The sequence below is a fragment of the Zeus faber genome (assembly GCF_960531495.2).
Source record: "Zeus faber genome assembly, chromosome: 6".
Taxonomy (NCBI): domain Eukaryota; kingdom Metazoa; phylum Chordata; class Actinopteri; order Zeiformes; family Zeidae; genus Zeus; species Zeus faber.
The window spans coordinates 31,498,863-31,526,414 of NC_137201.1; the positions used below are offsets into that span (position 1 = coordinate 31,498,863).

Sequence of the window (27,552 nt, forward strand, 5' to 3'; positions counted from 1 at the left end):
CTCACTCACACTCACTAACTAACATTTTGCAATAAATGTGTAAAAACACTGTAATAACTGTAATAAGACATCCGTTATTAGCCATGTCCCATACTGTTGTACGTTGTTGTTGTTGCTGTTGTTGTTCATGTTCAGAAAAACCAACTATTTTCATATTTACATTTTACATCCTTATGCCTCTTAGCCCTCCTCATGGAGCACATTTCATTGACTGTTTTTATTGTTTTATTGTTATTTTCCTTGTTTATACTACGTGTCTATTTGCACTATGTACTGTAAGTCACTATGACCATTACAGAATTTTTCCTAATTCGGTGTGATAAAGTCTGTGAATCAGATTCACATTCTGATTCACAGACTTTATCACACCGAATTAGGAAAAACAAACAGCTCTTCTGACGTCCTGGTTCAGCGCCGACGCCTGAAGGTGTGAGAGACAATGAGCCAAGGCCTGAAACCGCAGTTAGAAATGAACTTGACCTCAATTTGATAACGTGCTTAACCTTTTCAGGCTCGGGCCACACCCGTTTCGGCAATCTACTGCCAATCCATCAAATCAACTTAATGGAATCTGACCGGGCAAAAAAATTATAAATAAATAAAATACAATAAGCCTCAACCGGTACAAATACACATTTGGGAGGAGTGTGGATCAGAACGAGCAGCGACCGCACAGTCCACCTCACGCACTACATGAGCTCCGCCGTAGAGGGAGGGACGCTAAAACTCGATTTCTGGATTTTTTTTTTTTTTTCCGGGAGCCGTGGGACGCGCTGAGCCCACGCCGGGGCCGCGGCCGCCTTAATGCCCGCACTCAATCAATGGCGGCGGGAAGACACGACAAGGGCGACAAGATATTATCTGGCTCACACCCTGGGCCCCTGATTAAGTCCTCATCCCTCCTCTGTCACGCCGAGATGTGATTAATTTAATACCATTATGGCCTAATGACGGCGCTGCCTGCAGACCTGCCACCGCAGCCCCGGACCCATCTGGAACGCCGGCTCTTTCCCCTCCGACGCTCACTTCCTCCCTGATGCGCTCCTCACCCCGCCGCCTGTCTTTCAGTAAACCGGGGGTTTACTCCCAAAACAGGCCTTATTCATCAGGCCGAGCAGCGGCCGCAAATAACAGTCATATTCCAAGAAAGTCCAAGAAAGTCCAAGAAAGTCCCCTCTTTATGTTTGTGCCTGACGGCGTTGGTGGTGGTGGTGGTGGTGGTGATGATGATTTATGGCCCTTTTTGGAGTTGCGGTGTAGCCTAAGGTGCCGACTGTGGTCAGAGCTCTCTGCACCTTAATTATTATAATTAGAGAGGGCCTCATTCTAATATGAATAATTGAGGGAGATTTTAGGACGCAATCCTCCTTGGCTGCTGGGCGTTTTTGTTTTTGGGGGGGGGGGCTCACAGTAGCACGGAGGTGTCGGCGCTAATTACAGCAAATAGTGGGGTTTGTGATGGGAAGGAAGAAAAAATACTCAAATCTGAAAATATGAGATGGAAAAGTCCAACCTTCACCTCCCAGGTCCCCCATTTACCTCCCAGGTACCCCTTTACCCCCCCCCAGGTACCCCTTTACCCCCCCCCAGGTACCCCTTTACCCCCCCAGGTACCCCTTTATCCACAGATCCCCCTTTGCCCCCAGGCCCCTACTTTAGCCCCCCACTGTACTAGTGTGCTGGTGTGCAGCAGTATCACATACTCACCAGCGGGGGCATCATCCCTTTGCTGGACGGGGGGATGACCACCCTGAGGTCTGGCTTACGGCACACCATGCCCATGCTTCCTCCCCCGGGGGGCGGCGGGGACTTGGTGGGCATCACCTTACCCAGGCCGTTGCCGCTGGGCGTGGCCAGGAGCCCCGGGGAACCCCGGGGGTTGACGAAACCGTTCCCTACAGAGACAGAAACACAGAAAACACGTCGTCAAACTAGCGACTGTGACTGACAACATTCCGACTCATCAGCCAAACATTTAGCTCGCTGTGATGTTTTGGGTTTTGTGTGTGTGCGTGCGTGTGTGTGTGTGTGTGTGCGTGCGTGCGTGCGTGCGTGCGTGCGTGCGTGCGTGCGTGCATGCGTGCGTGCGTGCGCGTGTGTGTGTGTGTGTGTGTGTGTGTGTGTGCGTGCGCGTGTGTGTGTGTGGGCTTTTGTTTTTTTTATTTTCTTCTTGCTGTGGCACGCAGCGCTAAGTGTTTCCAACCCTCTGGGAAGTTTTAATAGACTCAGATAATTATCCCTCGCATTTACAAAAATAAAATGTCCATTTCAAAAATTGATGAGCCTTTAATTTTTATTTTTTTTTTACTGTGAATGATTACACCAAAGTCAGTTCCCTGCATCTTGGGATCTGGAGCAATTCACTTAACCAATGTACTGTGACTGCATTAAAGACATTGTTGAGGCTATTTCTGGGGGTCTTTTTTGGCAGCTTTTTTTTTTTTTTTTTACCCAAATTGAACAAACAGTGGCAATGAAAACAACAAGATTAAGCTTTTCTCCCCTTATTACTTCATCTCTTTTAATGTGATTTACTTTTAATCAGTTATATACCTTCATCATCATACCCCCGACGTCAGAACCACCCAGATTCATTCACTGCTTTCATGCAGGAGGCTTCATATTGTTAGTGTAGGACCAAGTTATGAAAACCAAATGCTGATATATAGTCGTTACAACAGTCCTCTCTGTATATACAGAGAGCAAGAGAGACAGCGAGGGAGAGAGAGAGCGAGGGAGAGAGAGAGAGAGCAAGGGAGAGAGAGAGCATCTGGTCCTTAGTAAAGAATTAAGTGCTGTTGTTGCCGAAATAGTACTTTATTTCATTTTACAAGTATGTTTCGATTTTTTAAGAAAAGCGAAGACAAGTTTTTCCATGACATTTTAATTTGAGTAATATTTAAAAAAAATTAAAAAAAATTTTGTTGTTGTTTTTTGTTGCTTATTTGAAAGGCAAATCAAGTTTGAGCTATCAGAATATTATATAGAAGCTTACTGGTTTTCTCCACTGAATAGCGACAGAGGGGGTTAATATGAGAAAATAAATATTCATGTGGCGACAGCGACCAACACGTGCTTTCAAATGGTGGCCGGTGAAACTCATTCTCTGATCTTATCCCATCCTGGCTTGTCCCTCCTCCGGGGAGAAGCCAGGAGCAGTGGGCAGTGCCCAAGGACCACGTTCAAATGTTCATCGCTGGTCAGGCGATGATGTTCTGCATGTTTTAAGGGTTTTTGGGGTCCATACTGATGTTACATGGAGGAGCCCCATGTGAGCACAGGGAGAACCTGCAAACTCCACACAGAAAGGACCCTCATCGGGAGATGACCCACCGGCACACCGTGCCAAGAGCAATACTTTCAGGGACCCCACGGTCACCTACTGTGAACCATGTAGTGTGTTCCTTACATTGAAGAACAAGAATGGGCGCTATCGACTACGGCATCGTCGGATCAGTGACACTTCAACAAGTAGCCGACTCCTCCATTGTTTTCCGTGTATTGCGATGAAACAAAAGCAAGCGGGTGAAACGAGGAGGCCCTCGCACCGACACAGAATGGAACAATAACCCCAGCGACAGTAGATAAGGGCCACAACAATACACGGTCAAATATACAGTTATGAGAGCTACAACAGAGCTGCAGCTGAATCAACACACACACACACACATGGATACACCGGCCCCAAGGTTGCTTTGATCACACACCATATTTACACAATTACCAGAGTAAATACCCAGCACTATCAAAACAGCAGATCTGATTAAAAGGCACTGGAGATGTCTTACAATCGGAATGCAATGTTTCTGCAAATGCAATTTCATGCATGACAGCGAGGCCGCATGGAAGGTCGAGGTTGAGAAAACATAATAACACTGGTTGGATCAGATGGACAAAGCATCATAAAATAGAGTCAAAAATCTAAATTGGATGCATATCAGCATATCATATTGGTTGGGAATCAGATAAGAACACACTGTATTTTCAAACTATCGTCAATTCAATTAAAAAGCTAAACCAACAGGACCAAACTAACGTGAAAGGAAAGGAACTAGCTGCTTTTTTAATAACGGAGGAAAGGTAAGAGCGAGGAAGAAGTGTGGAGCTGCTTGTGAGACACAAAGTCAACACCACCTTTTAAACACATTCATTTACAAACTCCTTTATATATTTATAAAAACAAATAAAAATAACATTCAAATAACTCCATGGAAGGAAACCAAACATACATATTCTGAGCCAGAGCTTTTTTGATAGACAGACAGTCAGACAGACAGACAGACAGAGACAGACAGACAGACAGACAGATAGAAAAAGCAAGCCAATAAAAATCTAAAAATAATATGGAAATATATGGGATGTAAATGATGAAATAAATATTACAGGAAAATAAAATAAACATGAATAAATTGTTCATATACAATAACTAATGAAATAAACCTAACAGTGAACCAGAAAGATAAAGCTAAAGATGAGTAAAAGAAGCAGGGTGCATGTGTGTGTGTGTGTGTGTGTGTGTGTGTGTGTGTGTGTGTGCGTGCGTGTGTGTGTGTGTGTGTGTGTGAGCATTGTCAGTTATACTTGTCCTATATTGATATCCACGAGCCGTGCCGCAGTGCATCGGTAAACAAAATAGATTCTTTGTCTTCAATCATTTACACAGCTCCAGGGCCAGCGTGACGCAACAGCCTGTCTCCATCATTCCAACCACTTTCCGCTTCCCTTTGAAGTCAAAGGGGGAAAAAGCAACAACTTGTCAGTTAATTAAGCGCGTTTCTCAGCACGCCGCCGACACCGATTGGCCCCGGCCAACGGGGCCAAAGTGAGTTTTGGGCGAAAGACAGAAAACACGTCTCCACGACGGAGAAGAGAGTAATGGCTGCGGATCGGGGAGCTCTGAAGGAGCCATCGGCTAATAATAGACCCATATGCACCGCGGACCAGATCCATTGTTTTGACTCCGGAAACTCAGAAGGCACCTCAGCCTGGAAACATAATGCAGAGAATGGCGGACACATCAATAGTATTTCCCCCCTGATAGTCCCCTAAAAATCTATTGTTGTGACAGGAGCATTGAAATATTATTATTAGCAAAATAGATTTTCCCTCATAGGCTGTTCAGGTAAGACTTTGGCTCTGAGGACCTTCTACTACACATCATGTAGGAATCAACAATAGACAAAGAATAAACAAAACAAATGTACAGGATTATAACTGTGCAGAATAAACTAAAATGGAACCAAAATATATAAAAAGTAGAATTGCACTGGGGGAACCAAGAAAAATTAGACTTTTCAATATGTTGATGGTAAAAAAAGGTATTTTCAGTTTTCCTAATGTTTTACAGCTTTCTATAACAGTGACCAAGCAGTCACATGGAAAGAACATAGAAAAGCCTTTCCTCCTTCACTGAAAATTGCAAAATTAGTTTTTGATTTTTTGGTTTCAGATGGATGATCCAGATCTACCCTCCTTACCGTTACTGCCGCTGAACGGCCAGAGAGTAATAAAATCGACACCCCGAGACGCGGGACACACCCCTCGCCCCCCGTGCCTTGGAAAGGTCTCCGCTCCACTCTGGCCGTAGTGGCTGCTCGTGAGGAATCAGAGCTATGTCACAAATGGTCATCTGACAGGACGAGGAGAGGAGTGGAAAGGACTTTCTGCCTCTCCCCAAAGTACCGCCGCTCCGCACCAGTTGGTGCAAACAACAGCTGCGGTGTGCTCGCCCCATGCCAGCCCGCGACACCGCCTGGCAGAGCGTCCCAGCGATGCCACGGGTCCAACCCCAACGGCCCCAGAACCTAGAACCTACCCCAGATACACCAAGGTCAACCCAAAGTCACCCTTCACGCTCGTTAATTACCGCCTCGACAAACACCCCTGTAAACTCAATATCGGAGCAAGAATATCTTCATGGACAGCGCCGCATTTCCATTTTGTGATTCCTAATTGGCTGCGGTTGGCGGAGAAGGACAAGGAAAGGGTTAAAGTCCACCTGTCCCCACCGCTCACAGAGCGCATAGCAGACATGACAGGCTGTCCGGTCATTGTGTGCAGAGGACTTAGAGGGATGTCATGGCTCGAATGCCTCCGGGGTTATGCTGGTCTAGGCATCTTGCAGACCCTGTGCAGCCTTATAAGGGCTTGAGGGGTACTCGCCGAAACAGATGCACCTGTCAATAGAGGGAAGGAAACTGGAGGACCTGGAGGAAAGGGGAGCGGGGGGTTGAGGGTGGGGTGGGGGTGGGCGCGGCTGGATCGAGGTTACCGGCTTATAGAGGAAATGTTGCGTTCAACCCTAACCCTAACCCTAACCCTAACCCTTGCCTTCTATGAACCAAACGCTGAGAGGCAGGACGCGCTCGTTCCCCAACGCATGCAATGAAAAAGGAAGTTGGACAAAAAGACACAGCTACAACCCAACGGCCGCCGTGAAGAGATGCCGGCCGACCACCACAGACGGACATGCGGGCGTCCAGCTCGTGCGCTAAGCAGGGGGCCTGTTGGACAGAAGTACAGAGCGCTAATGAAGCTTTCCTGGAGGACTTTGCCCACTGGGCTGGAGCCCGCTGCCACTTGGCACGCAGCGCTCAGTGGGATCCAGCATGCCACCCAATGAGATGCACAGAGTGATACGATTAACCATCTGCAACCTGCTGCCAAGAGGCGAGGCCATGTGACAGAGACACAGGATCGGACATGATCGTTTAGATTAGTTCAGATCTGTGTTTACTGCACAAGAAAGCGAGAATTGTTCCAGTCCTGTAATGCGCATGTGTGGAAACAGGGACGATTTCCCTACAGTTTGTGATAGAAGGAGGATATCAAACTGTCTTCAGCATGACACTCGTTGGCTTCATATAATATAAGCAGTTAGTAATAAGCAGTTCGCTCACCTTTCCTTCTCTCAGTGGAAAGGCCACCCATAGCGTCCTAGTCCAGCAGCCAACACAATGGTTTTGACAATTTCCACCGTGCTGAATATTATTCAGCCACTTCAGCTACTGCATATATTTGATCTTGCAGAAGTCCTCCAGTTCGTGCCATGTTACGGATGCTTGAACTTCTGCAGGCTGACATCATTCTTCTCACATTGCACATTAGAAGGTGATAGTAGGTATTCTGTGAGGTGTGAAGAATGCGACTCGCCTCACACAAGAACGCCTAGGAGGTGTTAACACAACCTCAGATCCTACACATCAAGTGCATCTCTGGAAAAAAATATATTTTTTCTGAGCTTTTTCATTATTTATGACTGATGATTCAATATGCATCTGATGATGTCAAGCATCATTATTTATTCTAATCAAACTGATTAGAATTACTCTGTTTGGAATGCCACCCTAGATGCTATTCAGCCGCTGTGGGTAGAGCACTCAAAAATTATTTTAAAAGTAAAAAGTAACATCAAAATGGTATCAATAAATAAAAGTAACTCAAAAGAATAGCTCAAGTAAGACTAAGAATATATTGATTGAAATCGCTCAAGCTGTGTGTTTTTAAAACAGGCGACAAAGGCAGAAACAGTATCCAATGTGGACACCTTCACTCAGCAGTAACTGTTGGTTTACGCTGAAACTTGTAGCCTGACCGAAAAAAAGACAAAACCCTTTCTTCCTCCGTTCTTCACGAGAGCCAAAGGAAATTCAACGTGTGACGAGAGATCCACGCAGAGCGCCTCGACTTTTGCGTGAGCTTCTAACGTACCAGTTGATAAACAAACTGTTCATAAATTAGACGTGAGTGCCTGTTCACGTTGATTTGCATAAGTGGTCTCCCGGCCGCCGCCATAAAAGACATGCAGATTTAAGGGTCATTCACAAATAAACCAACGCTGAAAGGAGCCAAGAAGAGAAGAGAGGAGAATGGCTCTCAGCGAACATATCCCCATGTCCCTGAAGACGCACTCAGACCCATTTCACAATTAGCCAAGTGCTCCAATAAAAGCAATTACAGCCATTGCTGCTGGGTTCGACAGGGTGCTCTCGGGTCCTTTACATTTCATCATTAATCACTTTGAACGAGCTTTGGTAATATGGTTACAATCAGTCGCCTATTAGGCCGACAAATGTACTGACGCGTGCTGTCGATGATGTGAGGTTTTTCGGCTCCACTGGAATCAGAGGAAGAGTTTGACGTTTTAAGCAGAAGCCGCAGCGCTCAGCCCACCCCCATGTTTCCAAACTCAAACCCAATTATGATTCCGTGAAAGGACAAACAACGTGGCGATGTCGGTGGAAACATTCTTAAGTACACTTTACCGCCAAATCTGATGGCCCCTTTCCAGTGAATGGGACCCATTGTTTGCAAAAATCCCTCCAATAAAAGCGCAGTATGATCAAAAGATTACTTAAGTGTGTAATAGATTACATGTGACTAGTTACTATTCACTAAAAGTCTTCATGCGTTACAACATTCGGACCCGAACCGGCTGGACCCAGGAAAATATGGGACCCACCACATGATGACCCGGCGCATTTCTGGGAAGCCTATTCACTTTTTTGACGTGAAAAACTTCGTAAATTCAGTTTTTTTGTCCAAAATTAGATCGTAGCAGATTTATATTCCTCAAGTCTATCTCGCTCGTATTTTCAGAACTGAGTTTAATTTCTTAATATTGTTAATATTCAGCAGTACTCACCAACTCGCCGAACTCGCAAAACCGCGCAAACGGCGATCCTACGGTCCTTTTGGATGCAAGCACGCAGATCACGATCATCCTTCGACGTGAATATGAAACGGTCTTGATGGAATAATGTCAGAGATGAACCCGGACAACACCGGTTCAAAAACGTTGCCGACGCCACCTCAAAGGGCACGAAGAAGAAGAGCTGACGTCACTTCCTAAGCAACGTTGTAACGCAGCAACAACAAACAAACACAGGAAGCAAGAAATGTCTTCATTCATTATGAGAAGAGAGCGGCAGACGCTCTCAATTATATCGCGGAAGCGTCACTCTGCAGGGGGCGTCTACCCCCCGCAGAGTGACGGTCTGTTCGAGCGCTTCGACAAAACGTTGAGAAGCGTGACCCAGAAGTTCGTCCACGACAACAGCCCTTCGAGCTACTGTTCGTCAGGTGACCTCGTGGGGCGCAGGCCCTGGTTGAGGAAAACCCGGAGGAAGGTCCTGGCACCAGTAAAAAGGAGGTCCAGTACGTCCTGGACCTAAGAGCAAGGCAGGAAACATCCCCCCCGCTAGAAGACTGGGGAGGACGATCCCCAGGCGTTCCTCACAAACTATGAACAGACGTGGCGGCTCGTTCCCCTCCTCTCGGGGGAAGCTCAGCCGGCGGCGCATGCCCTACCATTGGAGCAATGGACGAGCTACGCTGCCGTCCGGAGGGCGGTTATGGAACGGGTCCGGAGAACGCCTCCCCAACCCAAACTAAGCAGAAGAAGTGTGCGGTTGGGCGGAGGGAGGTACGGTACCACTTGGGTGGTGGCCTGCTCCGACCCAAGGTGGACCGCTGCGGTTGCGAGCACGCCGAGACCCAAGACTAAGAAGGAGGTAAAGCAGCTCTTGGGGCCGGACACTCAGGGAGGGTTGTGCCGGAATTTTCAGCACTGACTTGACACCCTTGACCGACCTAACTCCACAGGCTGCTGCAGATGCGGCCCAGTGGTCAGAGCCGTGCCAGCGTTTGTCAGGTTAAAAGCAGCTCTCTGTGGGGAGCCTGTCAGCACCCCGGCCCACGTGCGACGGTGGAGGGGTGGTGCAGGCTCCCATCCAGGGGCTGCTCAGCTGCTGGGGATGTGCCGAATCAAGGGAGGAGCTCCCCTGATTCGTCCGATCCCAGGCCAGGAAATGATTTGGTCTCTGTTTTTCCAGTAGGGAGATGGGTGCGTGGCAGAGACGCCGTGTTAATCCATATACGTATCGATATTAACAGGTGTTAATACATACGTAACACCTGAGGACTCCGATGTTGGTTTGCCAGCGAACCTTTCTTTTCCCTTTTGGCCCATGTGCCACACTTTTGTTGGGACTCTGAAACTGAAATAATATACACGCCAAACGACGCTGTTTTTGCCCTCCCCTCATTTCCTGGCCCTGGGCCGAAACGCACCGCGGGAACATTCAACATCATGTCATTGAAGGAGTACAGCACTATCCAAACGTAACCACTTAAAGCACAAATTGTGTTTCTAAAAGTGTATTTTGTGCTGCAAAAGCAAGGAAATGCTTCCAAAAACTTTAAAGCCTGATTTCTCACAACTTCTGTTTGCAAAACCTTAATCTATAGTATATATAGTATATACTATATAGTAGTATATAGTATACATAGCTTCCAAAATATTTGCTTGATTCCTACAAGTGATAACTTGTTTTGAAGCTCAGATTCTAAACTTTCATATTATGTGAAAAATTGAAAACGTCAAATTTCGAAATGTGAGCCCAAAGTACGTGGTAGGTCACATTTGTCCTGAGATCCGATTGGAACTGCCAATAAAAAATAAACCCCCCCACCCCCTGGATATAAACAGACTCAAAAACTTCAATTGCTCCATAAATGCATTTTCTTTCTTAGCTGTTAATGCAAGGGAAGGCTCAGAATAATAGAAAGATCTGGACATATAGCAGGAAGCGTGCACCCCACCTCTGTTAAAATATATATATATATATATATATATATATATATATAAATAAATGAATGAATAAAGATAAATAAGAATAAATCCGTCAATCAATCAATTAATCAATAAATAAATAAACCACCACCCACAGCCCTCCACCACCGGAGACATGGAAATGGCGGCGTGGCCCACTGACCTGCATTGCTTGCGCTGGTGGACCTCTGGGCGGCGCCGCTGGAGCCAATGCCCCGGTGCAGGGAGGAGGCCTGGGGGGGGGGCAGCATGCCACTGTCGCTGAGGGAGGCTGCGGCCACCGCTGCGGCCCCCCCCGGCTGGTACATGGCGTTGGGGTTGGACACGGGCACGGCCACGTGCATGGAGAAGTTCTGCTGAGGCAACGCTGAAGGCTACAGGGGAGAGGGGGCGGGGGGGTGCGGGGTGTGGATGCGCACACACACACACACACACACACAAACACACACACACACACACACATTCAAAGACATACAAACACACACACATTCACACACACAGACACACACACACACACAGAATTAGAAGTCTGATGCAGGGTTTGAAGGAAGGTTATCTGAGGATCCGTGAACACAGCGGGTTTGGTTTGGTTAGAATTAATAGAGTGCCCCCCGCCCGGTGAGGTAGAAATACACTGAATAAAATTCACACTGTCATGCTCCTGAAATCCATTATATTACAACAAAAACGTGTTTTCAACTTCAACTGTTAGTGTCCTTGTGATTTGCAATGCACTGTAATTTAAGCTGTGAAGAAATGATATAGGAGGGAAAAACAAATACAGCAGGAATAATACGATTTGAATATACAGGCTGGACCAGAGTAGTCACTGAAACAACATGCACTCAAGTGTTCACTTGTGCATTGCAATAGTCAGCACTACACATATCGTTTGTGTGTGTGTGTGTGTGCGTGCGTGCGTGCGTGCGTGTGTGTGTGTGTGTGTGATTTATTTATATATTTTTTCCTTCACTCCCATGAATCCACACCCAGACAGTGCTGACTATACAAAGCTGCAGTGAGAGCGACGAGTCCTGGCGAGCACATTAAACCACCGCTTTGCCCAGTGATGATGGAAGTTAGTGTTGAAGTTAGTTTGGTAAAAAATAAAATAAAAAAATCATTTTCGTTCCAGAATATAGAAGAGGGGGAGAAAAATCTTTGCCGATCATGACGTCCTCGCGCGATACCGAGAGTTGTCACCCGTGATAAGAACACAATAGATTTGAGGTATTTTTCCAAGAGTGAAACCAATTGGATAACCCCTCCGTGTAGGAGAGGGGAGATAAGAAGATACTCGGGGATTAAAGCGTGAGAGATAATACGAAAACTGAAGCAGGGCATTAAAAAACCAACCAAACATAAACCTTTCCTTTTTTTTTTTATCAATTCCTATTATTCAATTTAAAAAGGAAATTGAAGAAGGAAATTTTTAGGTATTTATGGAAGCAAAAAACAAACACCTAATTGATAAATCAGATCAATTAAATTGCTGAATCAAGATCAGTTTGGCCTTTGTTGGTCAGATTCTTCAATTCTGCGAAACTCTGATACGATCTTTCGTCGTCTGCAGGATTCCGCCTATCGCTGCAATGTGACTTTACCAGGGTTGGCGTGAGAAAAAGTGGAAAAAAAACAAACAAACAAAAAAAAAAAACCTCCAAAAAAAAACGGAGGAGGGGCAGCGACACAAATCCCCAGCGGTTCTGGAGGGTTGACGACAGGGATTCAAGGGTGGCGTCACGAAAAAACAAAAAAAAGTTAAACGAAAGGAGAGTGAAATTTATTTTTTGTGCCAAAAAAAGCCAAGCAGAAACGGTGCATTGACAGTACTTACGATTTTATGATTTCTCATCATATTATCAAACTCCTCATTAATTTTTTTATACTTTTCTTCAGTGTGGGGAGTGAGGACATATGAGGCATCGGGGTCCGGGCTATCACAGCCTCTGTGTTCTTTCTTGTTTAGCGCCTGCAGTGAACATCAACATAAAGACAGGAATCAACACAAAACAGCCGAGGCCAAAGGGAAGTACTTACACCGCTGCGCTTGTACATTAAACCACTCTCTTCGCTTAGTTTGCCGAAATGGTCGTCCATGAGGGGGCTTTGCCCAAAACAGTCATCGGGATCGGGACTAGCACAGTCATTATGGCCTTTGTTTCTCAATTTCTGAAATAAAATTGAGAAAGTTGACAACAAAAACAGTTTACGAGAAGTAGCGCTGACAGGCGGCCGGCATCATACATCACTCCTCACTTTTCATGTCTAACAAGGCATTTTAAAACATTCAGAAACGTTTTTTTTATGACTTTTATTTTATCACATATACAGTCTTATCCATTATGACCCTCAGTCGCCTCGAGAAGTGAGTGATCGTGGTCTCACCATCATCAGTATACATGAGCTGAGCACTGAGTGACAGCTACAAACTTGAAAAGGTTCATGTTAAGCAAGCGCAGCACAGCGGGCGGGTGGGCGGGGCTTCCTAATATGGGTGTGGCTTCCAAGTGCAACGCTCTGATCTGATTAGCAACACTCTTTCTTGGAATGACTTTTATTATGTTTTCGCTCGTTTCATCCTATAACGACTCTCAATTATTTCAAGAACTGAGAGTGGGTGGGCGGGGTTTCTTAATATGTGCAGGGCTTCCTAAGGGGGTCATGACTTCCTAATATGGGCAGGGCTTCCTAATATTGGCGTGGCTTCTTAATGCAATGCTGTGATCTGAAAGGCAACATTTTTTTTGTGAATGACTTTTATTATGTTTTCGATGGTTTTATCCGAGAACCGCTCTTGATAACTTCCAAATGTGGACATTGCTTCCCAACATGAGCGTGATGCTGTGATCTGTTTAGCCGGATGTAAATGAGCGTATCTAAGGGGCGCCATTAAAAAAAAAAAAAAAGAGCCAAAACAGCCAATTTCTACCTCTTATCCACAAGTCATTATTTCAAAGTCAAGAGTCGGAACAAAATGTAGGATGGGTAAAGTTATGAAGTGACGGCGTTTCAATTCTCAGAAAGACCATACAGTAAGTACAGTCAAAAGTTGGACAAGGTTTTGTTCGTCCTGCACCGCTGCAGTCTGACATCAAACACTGCGATAAAGGCTCCCCCTCTCAACCTTCAAGAGAAACCAAAGAGCTTCTCCTCTCCATCCTTTCTCCCTCTCTCAGTCCCTCTTCATCCCTCCCTGCTACGCCCTCCCTCCCTCCATCTTTGTTCTTCCCCTCTCCTCCGTCCTGCTCCCTGCTTGCTTGCCAGCAGTGTGTTTGCATTTTTCATTATATTTCAGTTATCATAAGCCACCCGGCTGGAAAGCGCGGCGGCGTAAGAGGATCCCACGGCGGGAGCACTTTAGAGCGTCCCCGGCTCTTTTAATTCTGCATGGTTGTCACTCATGGGATCTTATCAAAATTAATTCATGTTGGAAATAAAATGGATTATCACATGTGGTCAAGGGTGCTTATTTGAGCATGAAATGGAGCAATTATTACGAGAGCAACAAGAGCGGGGGTTTGCTGTGTTGTGGTATTATCCCAAAAAAAGGAAAAGAAAAGGAGTGTGTTGTCACATATCAAAAAAAAGAAAAAAACAACAACATCCTCTACAACTAAAATGAACGCAGTGCTGTTCTCTCTCCCTCTCTCTCTCTCCATTCTCCTCCGCTCCCACTCCCTCTGAGGCCGGTGCTTCCACTCCTCATTAGAGCTCTGAATAGCGGCGTTAACAAGACTCGCTGACAGCATGTGACAGCACGTGATATCAAGGCGGTGCAGGGGTTCAGAACATGATTTATGTGGCGGCTCGCCGGGTTCCCTCCACTCGGCTCCTGGCGGAAGCAGAGCTGGCCCCTGTCTGTGGCTTTTCTGTCTCTACAGGAAGAGGTCGCGGACCCCCGCGGATGCCGGGGTCAGGGGCGGAGCCAGAGGAGACGAACCCCACACACACTAATGAGACCTCGCCTCCGTTGTCTTGTCTTCATCATCCCACCAGCTCTGTGGAGTTTGTTTAGTGTGTGTGTGTGTGTGTGTGTGTGTGTGTGTGTGTGTGTGTGTGTGCGTGTGCGTATGTGCGTGCGTGCGTGTTTTAAGGCTGCTGCTGCATCTTCCCCGAAAGGTACCTGACAGTTGGGTGAGGTCTCTCGTGTTAGGATAATGTGTCTAACTCGGCCGATTCGCACGTAAAACCTCAGTGTGACTCGCATTTCCTCTGCAGCACTTCACTTGCTTTTTGGAAGACCTGTGAGCGGCTGGTGTCAATAGAAACAGATGGGTCCTTTTTTTTTATTTTATTTTTTCACATTTAGGGCGTTGAATCCCTCGACCATTGGTGACAGCGCGTGAATGATTTCAGGATCTGATTGTTAATATAATAATCCCGAAAGCTCAAGAACGTCAAAATTGTTGAAACATTGTGAAGGCATTCACCCAGAGGGAACGTGTGATAGAGCTGCGACTTGTCTTCATTAGGAGGAGCATCTCGCTTTGGCTTTAGATAAGAAGGAAACGTGTTGGTGGTGCAGGAAGCCCCCGTCTCATGTTTTGCCGATCGTGCCCTCAGATATCTCACGGATAAAAATACTCGACGGTACCGTAGGATCTCGCTCTGCCTCCGCACCTGCCCCCAGAACCCATCAAAACTGAACTCGCCCACCAAACCACGTACGGCGGTCGGTCCGTACGTTTATAGACACGCGAGCGATAGTAATGTTACCCCGGCCCAGCAACGTAAACTGAGTCGGCAGAAGTGCAGAAATCAGACAGAAATAAGAAAGCTCAGCCACATCTCATCAAACATAACTGTCTGCGAGGACCCGGGGGACGGAGAGCGGTCTGGATATAATGAATGCCCGGGGCTTCACCGCAGATGCACCGCTGTTTGGTGTGGAGCGAGTGTTGGTGGCGGTGGCGCAGAGCCGTGGCATTCTTCTCATTCTGAGAAAACGCCTCTTTATATCATTTCCTGTTTACCGAGCTAACCCCCGTCTAGCGAGTGTCATGGAAGGCCCTGTGTTTACAGGGGGAAACTATGCACTTTCTTGACCAGAAAAGCCTGGGATCTGATTGGGACCTGCCAATTAAGGGTCCAAACCTGTCCATTATGGGGACGGTGTGGCCGGGCGTGCCGTGCGAGATGGGCAGGGCTTCACCACTTTCGCAACAACAACCAGCCGGTTCACCGCTCGCCACACCCTCTGGCCCGGGCCGAGAGGCTACAGGCGCAGACTGGGTAAGCTGGGAGGTTCCAGCTGGGTAAGCTGGGAGATCAGCATAAGGTCTTTATCTTCCAGGACAGAGGCCTGACCAGGACTTAAAGAGCAGCAAGGGAACCGTCAGTCCAGTGGAATTTACCATGACATTAAATGTATTTATGTATACACTATCATGTCTTGGAGACCCATAATGAATCAACGCTATTGAGAAACTATCAAATGGCCAGAGGGTTCTGGTTTTGACTCCCACAGTGTTTAGTGTGTGTATGTTTGCATGCTCTCCCCCTGTTAGCGTGGGTTTCCTCCGCTGTCCTCCCACCCTATGCCAAGCTATGGCAGCTCACTGCTCCTAGATCCCCAGGACGGGTTAAACACAGAGAACACGGACAGACATTCCCTACAGGGGTTAATGAAGTCTTCTTCCTCTTCTTCTTCTTCTTCTTGAAACACAATCATTTGTCAAGTCACAGAACAACACAAATGCAGATTTGGGGACCTTCCGCTGGTCAATGAAAGAACTCATCCAGACCCTCCCTCCTCTCCGCGGAGCTCCTTTTATGCGTATTAGACACGGAGCGTCCTGGAAAGCGTTGCCGTGATTCTTTGGTAAATGACTTGGCATGTTCTCCGTGTCCCACAGATGCTTCCCGCGGCTCCAAGTAAATGGATCACTAAATCAGCACATGGCCAAACAGGTGTCACGTTCACAAAACACCTGTCAAGGCCCCGGCTGCCGCGGCCCGGCCAATCCAAGGCGGCCGTGCGAAGACATGGCCGTAGAAGGGACCGCTCGGGACCCCCGAGGGCCACCTGACCCACGGCCAACTTTACCCTTTCATATCACTGCGCCCACCGCTGCAGTGCCCTGACCTAGAAAACTGAGGAAAACGGAGGATTGACGCACAAATAAAAGCTGGGGTTCTTTTAAACAGCCTGAGAAAAACTGCCCTTTCAAAAGCGCGATCTCGCTGCGTGGCTGTCTGTTGTTGTTTTCTGCTGCGTTTTGTTTGGGAAGGAAAGTTGGATGCGCTTGAATACAGTAGGTTGGGGGGTTTTTTTCAGAGTGAAAACGCAGTGTTCTGTTGACAGTGGGGTGTGCGGAGGGAAGTAACCAGGGAACTTGCGTAACCTATTCACAGGGCTCTGATAGGCCCATGGAGATGAGTGGGAACAAGGCCAGCTGCTATTTTCTCACAGCAGCCCCAACCTGTATCGATGGAAATGTGGCGATACAAAAACCCAATGAAACTCTGACGTCAAACCAGTGCATAAATGTGTGTGTGTGTGTGTTTGTGTGTGTGTGTGTGTGTGTGTGTGTGTGTGTTTGTGTGTCCGTGTGTGTGCGTGTGTGTGTGTGTGTGTGTGTGTGTGTGTGTGTGTGTGTGTTTGTATGAATATGCCTGCCTGTCTCTATTTCCTCCTCAAATGGAGAATACCTTCTAGCTTCCCTGTGTCAAAATATGTACAATCCTGTTTTCACACTCAGTCGTTAAACTTGCTGTGACACTGGAGAGTACTGAGCCTCGTCGTCCTTTAAATTTGTACATTATTGCGATAGAGGGGGAGGGAGCATAATGTTTAGTGCAGAGAGAAACAAAAACAAACCGGGATATATTTCCTGTGAGAGGCTGATATTTGATTTCCAAAATGGGTCCATATATTTTGTGCATTGTATTTTATGACAAGGAGGTTAAATGGACGTGGTGCAGTTTGGTAAATGAGCGAAAAAGCTACAACCCTCCTCTTCAGAGCCTGAGCACTTGCTACTCGTAAAGACACCTATTAATGGGTTGGAGATGATTTCGTATTCAAAAGCTCTGAGCTTGTTCAGGAATATTTTCTTCCAAATCAGACTGGGGATCTTTTCCCCGACACGGGTGAGATGATCACTCTTGAAAAACTCCACTAGAAACGAACAAACTAATGAACTAAAATTCTTCCATTCTGGCGAGAACTCTTGAATAAAATTACATTCTTGGTCCTATCTTTCGGCGTTGGTCTTTTCATTGAGAATTGGAAACAAACACTGTTCCGCGGAAGTTCAAACTAATGGATTTGAAATCATTGCATAAGCCGCCTCCGTCACCTGCTCCCTGTCAAGTACTTTCAGTGAAAATGGGCTGGAACAGCGTTCCACTTGGATGTCCTCCCTCGGTTCTGTCAGGAGAGCTTTCTACATTTCACTTATTCATGTACTGTACGCCGCTGTAGGTGAATAGATGGCGAGGTGGAAGCAGAGTGCTTAGGTATAAAAGCCAAACTTCACTTTTGTGGGGGAGAGAGCCGAGAGAAGACATGAAGAGGCTATTTCCATTTGTGTCTTCCGTTGTGCCGTAGACACAGAAAAGAAATAAACAACTAAATTGAGCTGTGTTTTGGTGGAGAGCGTCACCTCCCCAACCTATGACTAGAACATCACAGCTCTGGTCACAAGCCTCACAATGAGAGAACACAGGCCGTGGCAACAGAGATGGAACAAAAACATAAAAAGCGGACTGTGCTGGATTGTGGCGAGGATTATTTCTCAAATTATTTGAAAGTTGCTAGTAATAACAGACCAAAAATTCCAGAGAAATAATGAAAAAAATATAAAATGGTCCAGTTGTGAGCGTCACAACTGGACCATGGAGCAATGGAAGAAGGTGCCTGGTCTGATGAATCACCTTTTCTTCTACATCATGTGGATGGGTGGGGTTAGGGTCCGATGGAGCATCTGTGGGATGTGCTGGAACAACATACCAGATCCATGGGGGCCCCACCTCGCAGACTTGTTAAGATTATTTTCTGCACATAACCCACAGAGAGAGGGTGACTCGGAAGAGAGTCACAGAGAGAGTGTCCCCATTGCCCAAAGGTATCATTCCACACCGTTCCATTACGCACGGTTTCGTTCCATAAGCAGATGTCAAATAAAATAACCTACAACTAAAATAAAAACACAAGTGTTGTGGCGCGCAGGCACCGCATTGCTGCCGTACCCATCAGAGACTGTCGGGACTGTCGCAGAGGGAGACCAGTGCACAAAATGCGCCCCGATCACTCCCTCTCAGCGCCTCGCCTCGGGATGGCGCCCTAGGAGGCTGCCTATCTTACATATAGGAAGAGCCGATCGTTTACAAATGTGACACAAACAGCCAATCGTACAGAGCAGAAAAACAACCATATGACACGACTCCAACTCAGTCCCTTGGTCCACTCCAAATGTCCCTGCATATACTGTAATCACAGAGCGCAGATTCGGAAACCCTGGATTACAGAACCTCGGAAACCTGTAATAGGTACCTAACATGACTAAACTACACTCTGTGTATTGCTGCCAGTATATGTATTATTATTATTATGATAATTATTATGATAATAATAATAATTGTTATTATTATTATTAGTAGTAGTAGTAGTATTATTAATGTTGTTATTATTATTACTATTATTATTATTATTATTATTATTATTATTATTATTAATAATAATAATAATAATAATAATAATAATAATAACAATAACAATAATAATAATAAATTGCAGTGCATCATAAAAATGCCATTGCTCAAAACACTAGGACTATGGAATAAATATGATACAAACATTAGCATCATATGGGACCCCTGTACGTCCACACCATTGACTCTGGCCCTTGGAGGCTCCTGGACGCTTTGAGCGGTCACTGGCGCTGAGGCCCACCACCGCACCTCACCCGGGCGCCCCGGCCTCCCTCAACCCGCGGTTCAGTGTGAATTAGCCCCTGTGCCCGCACTGCCACACTAAGCAAGGTAGCGTGCTAATCCTCATGACATTACCATTGTGTCCGGGCCGTTCCGTCTAATGTGCTTATCAAAGGGCTCCTTTGAGTGCGAGCGCACTTGGAAATCAGCATGGGGAGGCGGCTGATAAGAAAGCTTTTATCTGCTGAGGAATACTTCTGCTCTTATATAACATCTTAAGAGACAAGTCTTTCACTGCCACCGTGTTACGTTTCCCCCTCCAGTGCAAGAGTTTTCACTTGAAGGGAGGGAATAAAAAGCCTGCGCTCAGTTGTTTTCCGCCGGGCACGGTGGGCTGCGGCCCCGGCGCTTTGGCTAATGCGAGGCTTTGACAGCCTCCCTTTCATTGCAGCCCTCGTACACTCGGCCTGATGGTCGACTGAAGCACCCCTTGATGAGGAAACTTCTGTGATTTCCACGCGGCAAATATCCTGTCTAATCCTTCTTCCGTTACATTTCAAATGGAAGGACTGACATCAGGATATGTGTCTGCACCGGCGTCCTTCCGACGGCTCGGTCCATTGTCCAGTTAGCGGGGTTAGCAGGAAATGCAGGAGCAGGAGGCAGAGGCTCTTTTAATTGCACGTCTGGAGGTTGGTGCAGCTGTTTAACGACAACAAAAGAAGAATAGTACGCACACACAGTACAGTGGAATCGAATGCCTTTGACGGGACAACGGAGAACACTGAGGTTAATCTCCATACTTCAGACGAGTCGCTAGGATGTCCTGTCTCAGCCCTGGCCTCGGTACTGATGCTCTCAAGGAGGAATACAGAGCTCAAGTGGCAATCCCAGTCCCAGAATTGCATCCAAGAAAAAAAAAATTCCAACACATTCCAGTTTCTTAAAATGTTATTATATTATTTTTCGTCCAATTTTTTTTATCACTTGAGGCGATGGAGAATTGACTTTACCCAAGGGTATTTTTTGCGTTATTTTTTGGGAATAATAATCCATATCAACGGTTTACTGACCACAAATAGCTACACTGCTCTATTAAATTCGCTGCCACTGCCTGCCTGCGTTCCATGCCGGGAGTGGCGGACCCCGCCACCAACAATGGTAAACTGCACATAGAGGAGCATATGCATAATGTAAATACATTGAATGGATGTTTCTTTCCAGCTAAATTAAGTATCAAATATGAGATTTTTTTATTTGTTCACGAAATAATCTCACGGATTCTGAGTTAAAAAAAAATCAAAAATCAAAAATCCATCGGCAGAGCAGCGAGCAGCCTCTCTCTCCCTCCTCAGAGGCAGCTGCTCCGCTGACGGATGTGGCGGAGCTGGTAGCTGCCACGCTCCGACAGAACACTCTCTCAATCAGCAGCCTGCGTTTTCCAGCGCGGACAAGTGGGAATTTAGGAACAAATTGAGGATAAAGGCCCAGCAATGTCATCATTATCCCACAGATTGAAAAGAATGGGAGCACGGCACTCCACCGATCACAGACGCAGGGGTTTCGGAAAAAAAGTTAAATACCCATGTAAGGAAATCACAGCCCTGCACAAAAAACATTACCAGCCTGAAATATTACCATCTCTCTCTCTCTCTCTCTCTCTTCTCTCTCTTCTCTCTCTCTCTCTCTCTCTCTCTCTCTCTCTCTCTCTCTCTCTCTCTCTCTCTCTCTCTCTCTCCTCTCTCTCTCTCTCTCTCTCTCTCTCTCTCTCTCTCTCTTTCTCTCTCTCTCTCTCTCTCTCTCTCTCTGGTCATTGAGTGGATCATTAGCTGTCAGGGCCCTTGAAACCGTACCCCCCCGCCCTCAACTCTCAGTGCTGCTCGCATCTAAAATATTCATAAGGACAATTAGGAGTTCCGATAAGACGAGGGCGAGAGAGAGGGAGAGAGAGAGTGTGGAGGGGGGTCACACTGGTGCAGGGAAAGGGCAGGAAGTGCCAGCAGGACGTCTGCACCTCCAACACCCTACACCCAAACCGCAGAACCACCCCCTCCCCGCATCCCCCCCATTCCTCCTCATCAATCTCAAGCCCCCCCCGGGTGGCACCGTGCCAGCTCACCTCCTGCAGCCTCTTCTCCTCCAGCAGCTTTGCTTTGCTTTGCTTTGCTTTGCTCTGTCCTCGCCCATGGGCAAAGGAGGGGGGGGGGGGGGGGGGGGGGGGGGGGGGCTGGGCTCTAACATCACACCGGAGCCAAACCTCAGCTCGGACTCCTTTCCATTCGGGGGACGACCACAAGGTCAGGGAGGAGCCGGCGGAATCCTGAACTTTTAACTTCCAACAGTGTCATTTATTCAACACCTGACTGCCTCCTTCTGATCGCAGCTCCACTGTGATTTAAGTAGATCAAACCAAATTAGGCCAGCTTAATGTCTGACCCAATTTCACTGCAGCGTGCACTTTGGGGCAGGTGTCTGGTCGGCTTCCCGGCTTCACAGGGTGCACATTGTATGTAGATGCACTTCATGTGCATTTACAGACTTTATTTTTTACTATTGTTTATACCCGACGATTTTGTGAAAGCTGTTATTACTCTATGTCACTATTTTGACGACTGTAAGAACCACATTTTATCAGTAATGCCGCAACATGGCAACTTGAATTTCCTGTAGATTAACTTCCTCCCGCCCATATTAGGCTCACGAGTGACGCGCTAGCGTGTTTGCAACACACTGAGCGAAAGGACGGTACGTCGATTTTCTTCTCACTGCAGATTTCCAGAAATGACTCAGGTGTCAGACAGCATGTGTCAGACTGAGCTGTAAGGAGGAGCTGCCACACTTTTCAGGGGGACGGGGCGGGACGGGGCCGAGGGAGGAGGGGCGGGGCGGAGTGAGGCACTCTTTGCTTCCTCGCTTTTGCAATGAGGGGCGTTTCCCACAGAGTTTAAAAGTAAGAGCACACACCAGGGGTGAGAATAAACTGCACAAGTTGGATCTCATCCCAGACGGACAGGTTGGGATCTGCTTGACTGGGTTTCACTGAGAGATAGGCCCATAGCATCAATTACTATCAATGTTATTCTCTGAGACAAATTTCTGGGTCTCATTAGTGTTGGAAAAAAATATATAAAATCCATAAAATCTAAACTTACAATGAAATTATATTGAATGAAGAAGGCTGTAAGTCTAAGACATATTAGAGAAATGTGAATTTGCTCTATTAAAGTATCTGGCATATATATAAAGTATATAAAGTATATATATATATATATATATATATATATATACTGTATATTTAGTGAATATACCAACGCTGGTGGTCTTTTGTTGTTGTGTTTCCTCTATTATGAGCGCTGGAAATGAAAGCTACTTATCACACTGGAGAGAATGGAGGAAAATTGAAAAGCTCTCTCTCTCTGACGTCAATGAAGCAAAAACATGTGCCAAAGACAAAAAAAATCTCCTGGCTGTAGCCCTGTAACAAGCATCACAAAGGAGAGCTTACTCATAATAGAGCGAGAGGAACATGGATGTTATAAAAAATAAAAATAAAAATAGAGCGAGAAAATGAGAAAAATTTTAAATGAAAAGAAAAGAAAAATCAAGTAGAACTGGTCGTATATCCCTGGAGCGCGTCATGCAGGTACTTCAAAAACCCTCAGAGCTTAGTATTTATTTCCCCATTTATATGGCATTTTCTGCCGTGACACTTACTGGGGGCTTTTAATAAGCTTGGTGACATTTCATCGATCAAGCAGAAGTGTTTCAAAATTAAACAAACCATGTTCCAAGGCTAAACAAAAAGAGCAAAGATAAAATCTATTTCTGTATCTGTTTGGTAAAAGTGGACAGAAATACTGTAATGTCCGAATGGTTTTCACGAAATCGATCGAAAAAGAAAAATAATAATTACCACCGCTGTTGCTTGTATTACACTGGAGGGGAGAAAAAGAAAGGAAGGAAGAAGTGGATTGGTGACCCTTTTTCACTAAAAGCCCAGAGGAAAAGGAGTCCTTGTCCTATAAAGAGGCACACGTTGAAACCAGCGCCCGCTGCCAGGCTACACGAGGACCTTCAGAACATTTCAACACAAATAGTGGAAAATGGCAGCAACCTAATCCTTTGGGAATATAAAGTACATTTATATGACGCTTTTATCCAAAGCGACTTAAAATTAATCAAACACCGATGGACACAGCCATCAGGAGCAATTAGGGGTTAAGTGTCTTGCTCAAGGACACTACAGCATGCTAGCAGGAGGAGACTGGGATCCAACCAGCAACCTTTAGATTACTAGACGACCAGCTCTACCTCTTTAACCTCCTCCTTTACCTCCTTACTTAATCATGAATTGCAGGAGGGCACTTCCTCATTAAGAGGTATATAATACACGAGTACAATACAGCTGGCCTACTGGCTTATCCTATGGATTCTTTGGATGGCTTTATGTATTGATGTTATTGATTTTTATCATAATTTTTATTTATTTTTGACATAATTAGCTTTTATTAATCGTTATTTTTTTTTGCCCTTGATTTCAGTTTTCTATCAACAAATTATTACTTTTATATCAGCGTTTGAGTTAATGCTATGTAGTTTAAGGGACATGAAGAATGTTTATATTGAATGGTAACAAACACTGTAACATTGACAAAATAAAATAAAATTAAGTAATAAAGTAGAAAGATAAGGGAGAAATATAAAAGTGAAAAATTCATATCGAGTTAAAAGCAAAGTGCGTTTTCAAGGATAATCTGCAAAGAAAGTGCTGCAAATAATTGTTTGATTGCACAGATACTCTGTGTTGACTTTGTGTAGATAGATGTGTACATTATGTATAAATTATTATATTTGCTTCATTTCTTTCTCATTCTTGACTTGCATTTTATCTTATCTCCAATATCAAACCCTTTTCTCATTCTGAAAATATTTGGAATCTTTTTGAAAATTCTGTTCACAAGAATTTTATCAATTTTCATGTGCATACAATCGAACTGTGTAAATGCTGCATATTTTTATAGAATAAAATAAAATAGAATATCGCTCAATTGTCATTGTACAAGTAGGCCACAACTAAATGTGTCCTCTGCATTTGAGCCATGCTAGAGCTCGGAGCAGTGGGCAGCTGCAGTGCCACACCCGGGGACCAACTCCAGCTCTTGAGCCTTGGTCAGGGGCACTGACAGGAGGATTAACCCCTGAGAGGTCGTTTGATGGTGGGAGGAAAGCGGAGCACCAGGAGTCAACTAACACAAACGCCAACCAGGGAGGTCCTGGGACAGCCGGGATTTGAACCCAGGACCTTCTTGCTGTGAGTGAATTTCTATTATTAATATTAATTTTTATTTTTTTCAGGCTGTCAAGCTTTTTTTATGCTGAACGTCCGTAGAGAAACACACGGATTCTCACCAGGACAAATTCCTTGTCTATGTAAATGTACATATATGATTAAACGCATTCAGATTCTGATTCAGACCTAAAAAAAAAAGGCTATATCATGACCCAAACAGTAACATCTACATAACTATGCATTGACAGTAACTACCCCTCACAACCATCAGCGGGATGGACAGCGTTCTTATCGCTGCGACTGTCAAAGGAAGCGTTTCTGTCTCTTCTTTCACCGTGCTGGTTTGTAATTCCTCGTTTATTTTTAGGCCGCTTCTGACGCTGAACTTCATCGCCCCCAAAAATAGACTCACTACAGCTCAAAATACCGTGTTTGTTTTGACTGCAAACTGACAGCGCAGGTTAACCCGGGACTCGACCCGTCTCCAAATGTATGTCAAGAGGAGCTCCGGCTCTTTTCACAGGAGCAGGAGGAAACCCGTCTGAAATATGCAATATGGTTTATAAAGGTTTATATGACCCAGATTAGGGTATTTCAATGTTGATTCGATAATATCACTGACATTAAAATCACATTAACACGTTATCAGACTACTGCCTTCTACCAGAGAGGCAACACTGAATTATTATTGAAACTATTAGTCATTTGAAGAGTAAGATAGATGGAAAAAATATCTTCCTCAGAACAATCCCTGGTAAAAAAATAAAAATAAATTCCATTCCATTCACTGGCAACTCGTATTTATTTAGGAAAACCTTGGAAAATAGAGCACACAATAGCTCAATCCCAATTGCAACGACAAAGCTTGAGAGGTCTTGAGAGAATTGCAGCCCTGAGCTAGATTAGGACGTTCCACACCAATAAGGATCACAGGAAAAATTAAGTTGGAAAATAATTTACTGGTGATCTGCAAATAGTAAGTGATTTTGTTCATGGCTGTTTGTTTGTTTGTATTTGCAGGTTTGATGGTATTCTGTTGACCCAGACCTGTAGCGTGTTTCTATTTCTGACCTCACGTGTTCCATACGCTCCACGGACAGCTGCGTGTTTACTTGATAAACACGGCAAACCATCGTCTGAAGGACCACAAAACCAACACGGACAGAAAAAAATATCCAGCTGTATGGAGCCTTTGTTAAAATCGTCTTGCAATCCACCCGACACCCTTCGCATACGCTGTAAGACGAGTGCCGTTTACTAATCTCATTGAAATTTCAAAAGAATGGAAGTGACACAAAACAAATCTGGATTGCTTTTATTTGGAAGAGTAGTTGACCGGACGATACATTTTTCATTTTGAAATGCAGGCATTTAAAATGTTGGTTTCCATGATTCCATCAACTGTTCATAGCACGTCCCTGAACACTTTACTATTGAGAAACTTACCACTCTATTACACTACTATTGAGAAACTTACCACTCTATTACACTACTATTGAGAAACTTACCACTCAATTACACTAATATTGAGAAACTTACCACTCTATTACACTACTATTGAGAAACTTACCCCTCTATTACACTACTATTGAGAAACTTACCCCTCTATTACACTACTATTGAGAAACTTACCACTCTATTACACAACTATTGAGAAACTTACCACTCAATTACACTAATATTGAGAAACTTGCCACTCTGCTATTGAGAAAATCACCACTCTATTATTGAAAAAATTAACACTCTGCTACACTACTAATGAGAAATTTACCACTCTATTCTTGATAAAATGACCATTCGGCTATTGATAAAATGACCACTCTACTATTGAAAATATCACCACTCTGCTACTCTACTATCAAGAAACTTTACACTATACTATTAAGAAACTTACTACTCCACTATTGAGAAAATGACCACTCTGTTACTCTACTATTGAGAAAATGACCACTCTACTGATTACTATAGAGACGCTTACCACACCACTATTGATAAACTTACCAATGTGCTATTGACAAACTTATCACGCTACTTTTGAGAAAGGTATCAGTCTGCTGCAGCTTCTCACTGTGCTTAATTGCAGTCCAATGGGGCAAACGTTTAAGCCTTAAAAAACATATTTAATCTCCTTTAAAAAACAGGAAGCACACACTGTAGCCAGACAGCCTTATAAGGTTAAACAGGAAATGGTCATTTCATCTGGTTTTTCAGGGTTTTTTTGAATCTTTTGCACTTCTGCTAATCAGCCCTTTTGGCAACATCTGCACAAACGTAAGGGACTAGAAACAGGAAGTTGCATCGTTTCCTACTACACGACAATCGCAAAAAGTGGTTTTGAATAGAATATGATATTGCTGTTCAAAACATGTTGAATAATAGTAATATAAAACATTTACAAAAAAATGCATGTCTATAATGTGAGTTTCCCATTTTTGAAAGGAAATTTGAAAAAATTCCACGAAGCAACACAACTTCCTCTTTCTAGTCTCTTACTGTACTTTAGCGCAGATACAGTAAACTAAAAGAGTTGATTTTGGAAATGATGAAATGACAAAGTCAGACTCTACGGCTGTAATGTGAGTTTCGCTTTTTTTTTAAGCCTTTAATATTTGCCCCATTGGAATGCATCAAGAAGCTGCAGCAGAGCGGTAAGTTTAGTAGGGTGGTAAGTTTTCTCAATAGTAAAGGGTTTGTGCCACGAACAGTTATAAATTATGGGAGCCAACATTTTAATAAGGCCTGGGTGGAAAAATAGCGAAACATATCCTTT

The 27,552-nt window shown here is 45.0% G+C and overlaps 1 protein-coding gene across 2 annotated transcripts in view; it reads right to left on the reverse strand.

Annotated features, from left to right (window-relative positions):
• Positions 1–27,552, reverse strand: part of mef2aa (myocyte enhancer factor 2aa) — a 79,555-nt gene that overhangs the window by 9,441 nt on the left and 42,562 nt on the right. For both annotated transcript variants that reach the window (XM_080002229.1, XM_080002228.1), the window contains exons 5-7: positions 12,450–12,584; positions 10,776–10,986; positions 1,708–1,895 (exon numbers count right to left, since the gene is read on the reverse strand). In XM_080002229.1, coding sequence (XP_079858355.1) covers positions 1,708–1,895; positions 10,776–10,986; positions 12,450–12,584 — 534 coding nt within the window. The remainder of the gene's footprint in view (positions 1–1,707; positions 1,896–10,775; positions 10,987–12,449; positions 12,585–27,552) is intronic.